At 38.0% G+C, this 8,669-nt stretch overlaps 1 protein-coding gene across 4 annotated transcripts; it reads left to right on the top strand.

The window, feature by feature from the left end:
* Positions 1–3,476: 3,476 nt before the first annotated feature.
* On the top strand, positions 3,477–8,283 carry LOC127774732 (KH domain-containing protein At1g09660/At1g09670-like). 4 transcript variants are annotated; one of them, XM_052301017.1, is made up of 7 exons: positions 3,478–4,136; positions 4,623–4,708; positions 5,238–5,383; positions 6,133–6,246; positions 6,343–6,459; positions 7,402–7,545; positions 7,661–8,283. In XM_052301017.1, the coding sequence occupies exons 1-7, from the start codon at positions 4,027–4,029 to the stop codon at positions 7,817–7,819; spliced, it is 876 nt and encodes a 291-aa protein (XP_052156977.1). In that variant the 5' UTR covers positions 3,478–4,026; the 3' UTR covers positions 7,820–8,283. The 4 variants fall into 4 exon arrangements, with proteins under 4 accessions (XP_052156978.1, XP_052156977.1, XP_052156976.1 ...); XM_052301016.1 differs by having other exon boundaries at positions 6,130–6,246; XM_052301018.1 differs by lacking the exon at positions 6,343–6,459 and having other exon boundaries at positions 3,477–4,136; positions 6,130–6,246.
* The last annotated feature ends 386 nt before the right edge of the window (positions 8,284–8,669 follow it).

Below are 8,669 nucleotides of genomic sequence, written 5' to 3'. Positions count from 1 at the left end.
CATATGTCTGATAAGTAGATAATTGGGAAGTTCTTTCCACCATCATCAATTTAGACGGGCCTCTTGTTAAATCATGCTTTGACGGTTTGTAATGAACTGTCTATATATATATATATGATGAAGCATCCAAGATGAACTTATTGAAACCATGTTTATGTATAAGTTAGAAGTTGGTTTTTTCTGAGATGGAGTGCGAGTAGAGAGAATGAAAAGAGGCTAGGAGTTGAGTGGAGCTTTTTGGAGGAAGAAATAACTGTCCATTGGGTATCTATCCCACAAACACCTAAATCGGTGTAAGCTACTTCCTCCATTTCAGATTATAGATGTCTTAACTTTGGTTAAATTCAAATTGTTTCAAATTTGATTAAGTTTATAGACAAATATAATAATATTTACATTACCAAATTAGTTTTATTACATTAATAATTAAATATATTTTTATAATAAATTTATCTTGAGTCAAAAATATTACTATTTTCTTCTATAAACTTAGTCAAACTTGAAGCAGTATGACTTTGACTAAAGTCAAAACATCTTATAACCTGAAACGGAAGGAGTATAAAATAATTAACTACTTGAAACAAATGACGGAACATTTTCCACATACATTTTTCGTTTGATTATTCTCTTTCCTCCATCAGATCTCATCACCTCACTGAAACCCATGTTGTGCGTTGTGCCACTACATTGGCCGCCTACTATGTAATTGGTATACAGAAGTGCTGGGCAGTGATCAAAGCGCTAGAAAACACAATATTTACACCTTGTGATTCTAAAGTCACGATTACTAGCTGAGTTGAAATTTCAAATGCTAATTAATTAAGCTGGGTGTTTTAACTATTTCAGGAGGGTCTGAATGCTATGAGTTGAAATTAAAGGAAATTTCCAACGGCAAGATAAGATGACTTGCCGTAAGAGCTTTGTAAGCTCTTAACACCTCCAGGAAGAACCTGCGGAGAGTCAGCAATATACAGTCATTTACTCATTTATGCCATATTATTTGCCCTGGAAGAAAAATATCCATCACCGTTCATGTGGGCCACAAGTCCCGCTCCTGTTGGGCCAGCCTTAGTGGTATGTTGGTCGGAGGGCCCCACCTGTCAAGATTCAAGCTAGAACCAGCTCCACGCGGACCCATGTTCAGGCATGCAAATTTATTTTCCTTAAAAGAGCTTAAACAAGTACTAATTTCTAACACAATTTTATTGCTTGACCTTACAGGCGGAGCCAGAAATTCAAGTAGAGCTAACTAATGAGATATGATTTCATCAAAAAAAAAATTACATGGTAATTTAATAAGGTTTATACTATAATTATGGAGGCAAGCCTAAGCTATCCTAGGCTTTCCTCTGCCCTGCTTGACTTTATCACTCTTTGTGCACGCTAATAGCATGATTTGAAAGGGGTATATTGGATTATAAACACACACTTTAAAAATATTTAGGTAAACAACTAATAAAAACAATGGATGAGGAAAACTAACAGAAAGATAATTGCGTTGTAAGATTACCTCATACTAAGTGTGGGAGAAAAAACCCAGCTAGCAAACAATGGAGTATACAACGAGTTGTGAAAATAGATTAATAAATGTTGTAGGGCAAGCATGAGTGTGGGAGGAAGCCCAACTAGCAACTTGCGGGGTAGACAATGAGTGATGAAAATGGACCAATGGATGTTGTGAGGCAAGCACGACAAATACCCCCCTCCCCCTAACGACGCATGGGGGATGCAATAGGAGGTGAAGATAGAATGATAAATGACGATGTAAGGATACCATGTGCCGTGCATAGGAAGGACCGGAGAGGATGCTCACTTGTTGACATGTTGGGGATGCAACGGAGGGTGAGGACATATCGATGGATGGCACTATAAGATCACCCGATACCGATATGGTGTGTGAGGGAATACACGGTGAGGAGGTCTATCTAGTAGTGTATGAGAGATGCAATGATAGTAAGGACAAAACAATTGATGGTATTACAAGGCCATCCTAGATGGCGCCGCGGCTTGAGGAGAAAACTAGGGAGAATGCCCACCTAACGATGGGTGGAAAACACTAAGGAGGGGAGAGGGGCCCACCTAATGATACGTAGAAAACACTAAGAAGGGGAAAGGTTCACTATTAGCGTGCGGGAATTGGCAAGACACGGAGGATTGCATATGGTTCATGTGACAACCATTAAAATCTTCCAGTAAATATATTTATAATTGTTATGGTATAAGATTATTATTTATGTTTTACACTCCTTTCAACACGTGAACATACATTATTTTATTATAATATCTGCCAATTTGCTAATTAATATTCTTTTGCTTAGTCTCAACAAATAATGCCCTACACATATACTCTATCCATAAATTTGTACTAGCTATGTACAAACTCATTAGCTAGGAAAAAAATTGGACACATTGATGCTGACATTTTTTAATGGTGAAATGCTAACATGTGGTGCAATGTAAAATATAACTTGGTTATTGTTCCGTGCGATTCACACTTTAGAAGTCTCGTCTCACGAAAGAATAGTCTACTATTTGATCGACACTCTGGATCAAACATCTAAAAAGCTACAAATTACCGAGATGACATGGTTCCAGACAAAATAATTAAGAATAAATATACTTATTTCGATCGGCCATTATAATATACGAATTATATATTTAAGTAGCGATGGGACACTCGAGTAACAAACATATTGCTTCGAGCAAAAATGTGTCACCGATTGTTTCCTAGGGTCCTACTAATTCTATCAACCCTTGAAAAAAAAAGAAAGAAGAGAGTAAGAGCACCATCTTTTTCTTATATTATTAGCAACTTAAAAAATAATTTATGGATCAAATTTTTATATACATGCATGTCTCTAGCGATTTAAAAGCAATCACTCTACGGGGGTGTTTAAATCCAAGGGTGTAAAGTTTTGGCGTGTCACATCGGGTGTTATATAGGGTGTCGCATGGGGTGTTCGGACACTAATAAAAAAAACTAATTACAGAATCCGTCGGTAAACCGCGAGACGAATTTATTAAGCCTAATTAATCTATCATTAGCAAATATTTACTATAGCACCACATTGTCAAATCATGTAGCAATTAGACTTAAAAATTCATATCGCAAATTAGTCGCAATATATGCAATTAGTTATTTTTTAAGCCTATATTTAATACTTTATGCATATGTTCAAATGTTCGATGTGATTTAGTGAAAAATTTTAGGGTGGGCTAAACAGGCCTATATTGATGTGTAATTTTTCTGCACGCTCGCGAAAAAAAGCAAACACTGTAAAATAAACTATAACGAGAAAAATCACAAAATTAAGTTAAAAACTGACTTTATAATTTAAAGTTGGTTTATATTTATATGTGTAGTATAAACGTTGGCCAATAACGGGGCTGTAAAAAAAGAAGAGACGCGCTCCACTCTCTAGAAGCGGTCAGGCACAGGACTCCAATCATCTGAACTGGCAAGACGCACACAGCAGTGAGGAGAGAGCATCCAAAGCTCCCTCTTCTGGGTTTGTCTCTTCCTCCTCACCACCCACCCCCTTCTCTTTCTGCTAGCTAGCTGCTGTACAGACAACGTCACAACACTGGAGAAAGAGCAAGCAAGCAAGAACAGAAGCAGCAGCAGCAGCAGCATGCAGGCAGCCACAAAAGAGAGCTGCTGCCAACTCCTACACAGCCTGGGCTCTCCTCCTCTGATCATTGATTGATGCAAACCCAGCTATTACCTTCCCTTTTTATTTTATAGCTACACACACACACACATATATATAATCCCACCCATCCCAATACTTGCTTCTTGGTTCTTGGCACCTCTCTGTCCTTTTTAGATTTCCTTGGATTCCATTCAGGCCTCACCCCCCCATAGATAGATACATCTCCTCTCTGATAGCTTCCTGGTTGTTTTGCTCTTCTTGGTTTTCTTGATTTCTTGGGTTCTTGGCTACTGGGCTGTCTCTCTATCTTTCTTGATCCTGGTTTGCGCCGAAAGACTGCAATTTTCTTGAGTTCTTGTTGCTGCTGGATGCCATGGATGAGAGGATCCCACCACCGGCTTTCTTCCAGTTCTTGCCATCCGGTGCTCATTCTTCTCCCCATCATCAGAGCCCCTTGAGGTCTCCTGCCTCTGAGAGGGAGAGGTACGCATGCTCCAACTTCTGTAAAGTTTTGTTTTTTAATCTATCTGATCTTATTGGATTGAATCATTCCGAGTAGTATGAGATTTGATTCTAGCTATTATGCGAGATTTGTGCTTAATTTTGACCGTCTTGGTGTGATTTTGGCCTTGATCAATGATGATCCCGGTTGTGGCCTATAATGATTTGCCAAGTTGGGGATTTTTGGTGTCCTGCTAATGACAGATTTGTGGCTGTGTTGTTGACTGTTGGAAGCCATTAGGAGTAAGTAGGCATTATATATTTTGATTGGACACTGATAGCTGTAAAGGCCATGTGCATGGTGCTCATTGTTTTAATTAGGTCATGAATTCTCACCATTGTTAAGCTTGTTGACAGATCATTTTTGTTTTAAATGCTTGGAGTAACCTTTCTCCCTTTTTGTGCTTAAGTAAATCCACACATGTGATGATTGTAATTCAGCTGACTGATGAGGTTTTTGTTTTGTAGATATCTTGCTGAGTTACTTGCTGAGAGGCAGAAGTTAGCCCCGTTCATGCAAGTTCTTCCGTTTTGTAACAGGCTTTTAAACCAAGGTTTATTTCCTCTGCCCTTTTGGATTTTTTCTGTGTATTTATCTATTCCTATTTATTTGTATAGTCTGAATGTGAGTGCCTATCAGGGAAGTGCATCCAACCATTTGCTACTTTTATCTATTCTTCTAAGCTGCTACTCTGTTGATCTTGGATAATCTGTTCCTTGTCAATAAGAAATGCCATCGATGTTCATCACATTCACACCAAAATGATATTATTTATGTAAACATAGGAATGCACACAAGTGATATCATTTTAAAAAGCACAGAAGATACCCATTGAGATGAAAACTAAATACTATTAAATTATTTAGTCGTATCATTCAGCTGGGATGCTTCAGATTCAGTTCTGCATTTCAATATAAGATAACACAGAATTTGAGTTAGTCAATTTCTACATTCTAGCTCCTTTCGCTATTGTTTCTGGTGTTACACACACTGAAAAAAAATATTTCCTGGATATTTTCTCCTTATTTGATGTGGCATAATCAAACTAACAAATCTTATATTGGCTCCTTTTGTCAATGCAGAGATTTTGAGGGCATCTTCTTTGCCACCTAACCCAAATTTTGTTGAACCTGAGAGAGTCAATCATGGTAGCCCATTAAGGTTAACTGGCCACCCTATGAATGGTCAACCAATGGATCTGGAGGGATGGTCAGGAATGCAAACAGAGGTAATACATATTCATACAATCATCTGTTCATTGGTTCTGCATGTGGGACCTGCCTTATCATCTGTTGTATATATATCATGTACACCAAGACATAGTGATCGGGAAAAAGTGTTAACTTAGTAGGCTGATATATATCTTCTCTGCTTTAAAAAATATTTGTTTTTGGATATTACATTTTCAAGCATACATATAACCTGCGCTGGCAACTCATGTTTCTTGCCCATCTAAGGTTTTTTACTCTTTTTTTTAGAAGCTAGAGTGACCGGTGAACTTAGCCTAAGCCGATTCTTGATAAACTGTTTAATTCCAAATAGGCAACCCTACAAAAAACCGATTCTTGATAAACTGTTTAATTCCAAATAGGCAACCCTACAAAAAATATATTTATAGTGGGCAAATGATAGGAATTATTTCAACAGCACTAATTTGATTTACTCTCATTTTACTATTATGTAGGAGAAACAGGAAAAATGGGTCCTAGTTATTGAAAGATGGCTTCTTCCATCTTATTTTCTGTTTTAAGAAATGTGCAACAGTGCAAGTTTACTACTTACTTAGCAATGATAACTATTGGATTTTAATATTAGGAACAGCTTGTTCCACCAATGGACATATTATATTAGTGTTTGGCAAAACCTCATTCCCATAAGCAATGCTGGTTTCTGTCATATAATCCATGTGCGATTGCCATTTTCTCCAAAATCTCGAGCACTGGTTTGCTTATATTTATAAGTGTTTATTTTCAGCAGATGGGGGTACTCCAATCGCCCTCCATGGGCTGGAATGTTGCTCCAGGAGTTGCTGGAAGCCCTGTTGTTAAGAAAGTTGTCAGGATTGATGTTCCTGTCGACAAGTATCCCAATGTATGTACAGCCTGCATTAAACTATAGTTATTTGGAGCTTTCTTTTGTATGCACTATAACAAGTCCAAATCATTTATAATCTTTTGTTATGGTTAGTACAACTTTGTTGGTCGATTGTTGGGACCACGAGGAAACTCCCTGAAAAGAGTTGAAGCTACCACCCAATGTAGAGTCTATATTCGTGGACGGGGTTCAGTGAAAGATTCTGTTAAGGTAATTGAACACAGTTAGAACTGACATGCTATAGTTGCCCATTACTTGTTATGAAAAACTGGAACCTTTTAGGGCCACTTCTTTTCTGTTACTATACTTACTATGCCCATAGAGATATAATATAAATTTAGTATGTCTGGTTTGTAGTTAAACCAGCTTATAATTATAAAATTAGTATCGCTTCATATAAAACATTGGGTTGGTCCTGGTTGATAGAGCACTGTATATTCTAAGAAAGGCCATCTAATTTACCTTTCACAGCACAATTTTAATGGCTCGGTCTGAAACTTTGACTAGTTATATTTCTAGTTTGTTAAGCTGCAATCTGGGGTTTGTCAAGATTGATCCAGTGCATTAGCCAGTATAAGGAGCCCAGAACCCTATTTTGTGTAGGATAGATCTGCCGTTCCTATGTTTGATGCATTAGTGATATCTCACTCATCCTGTAACTTTTATAGTAGTATAGTTTGGTTTGACTCCGGAGGTGTATATAACAGTGGATAAAACGAAGGCATGTTGTAGTAGATTGACTTTATCTAGTCTCATGTGCCCTGGACAGTGGAATTATTCATGTGCGTGAAGATTTTCGCTAAGAAATACTCTTGCATAGTTGTTTCTTTGGAATCCGTTTTGTTATGATTGGCACAGATATCCATGCTTACTCTTAATAAGCTTGCAAACTTAACTGTGATCCAAAGATTTTGTCAAATGCATTCTCATGGCTGACTCTCAGTCTTGCATTCAAACATTTTGATTGGTCAAATATGTAGGTTGGAATTTTTTGATTATGTAAGAGCCCATGAATAGATAAGAAAAATCCTAGTTTCTAGAATCTTTATTTGACAGAAGCATCACCCTCCTTGTGTTTGCCAATTTTTCCATCTCCTGACCATGAAACATCAGCGGAGAGGGGTTCTGAAAATATTTTTTATTCGTAAATAGGAAGACAAGCTTAGGGATAAGCCTGGCTATGAGCACTTAAATGATCCACTGCATGTACTTGTGGAAGCTGAGTTTCCGTCTGATATCGTTGATGTGCGACTAAACCAAGCCGTGGCAATCCTGGAGGATCTTCTCAAACCAGTTGTATGTACCCTTCCTCCCTACCTGTTTCGAGTTGCTGCTTTATTGATTCTTGCGTTTTTTTACTTACTACTATTAAATCGGTAGTACCTATCTTGCTAACTAGAGCTATTATCAGGATGAATCCATGGACTACTACAAGAAGCAACAGCTGCGAGAACTGGCAATTTTGAATGGCACTCTAAGGGAGGAGAGCCCAAGCCCCCACCTTAGTCCCAGTCCCAGTGTATCCCCCTTCAACTCAACTGGGATGAAACGCGCTAAGACAGGACGGTGATCGGAGATCGCGACATCTGGAAATTCGATGCCTGAGCTGATAATGAGCTGAACATACTGCAAACCTGTTCTACTGCTGGAGATGATTGCTGATGCAAACAAAGGAAGGAACAGCACGGCTGGCATTAGGCCTTGCCTTGATTTTGTGCGCTTGACCGCAGATATGTTGTTGGATGGAAGAAAGGAAATCTATGTGAAAGTGATATGTCTGCTCGTGGGCTTGTTGCTTGCTCATATTGTTGTTTATTCTTTGTGTACCTGGCTCCTAAATATTAACATTATTTTGTTTTGGATTAGTTAATGCAGTTGATGGGTGGTTCTTAGATATTGGGATTCAAGTGGTGGACAATAATCAGGTCTGGTCTGTACAAGGAGTAGGTTGTGGGGTGTCAAAAGGTTGCTGTTCCAGTGGACAACTGTGATTGATACAGTTCTCAATAATATTATTTGCATTGGTTATTCTTTTATATTCGTGTCTTTTCTCCATTTTATCAGTGATTTCAGTCCAGTCAATCTGTTTGACAGGGAAAGTTTTGCTGCACCTGCACACTTGTGTTGAAATGTACAAAAGAATTATGTTTTAATTTTATAAGTATTACTCACTCCGTCTATAAATCTAAGGGATTTTGGAATTGTTAGGATGGCTTAAACCTGATAGGAAAATATGCATGCACCTCTTAACTGGTGGATTTTTTTTATTGATTACACAAGAGGGTTGCGTAACATTTCATTAAGGAGGAAGAGAAAAACATTAACAGGAAAGGAGCTTAGACTAACCTAACCTCACCCGAACCACCAATAGACCTTAGCCTTTATTTTCCTCTGGCAAAAAAAAAAATCTAGTATTGGAG

Source organism: Oryza glaberrima, chromosome 5, assembly GCF_000147395.1.
Source record: "Oryza glaberrima chromosome 5, OglaRS2, whole genome shotgun sequence".
NCBI lineage: Eukaryota > Viridiplantae > Streptophyta > Magnoliopsida > Poales > Poaceae > Oryza > Oryza glaberrima.
This window is presented reverse-complemented; position numbering and strand designations above follow the sequence as displayed.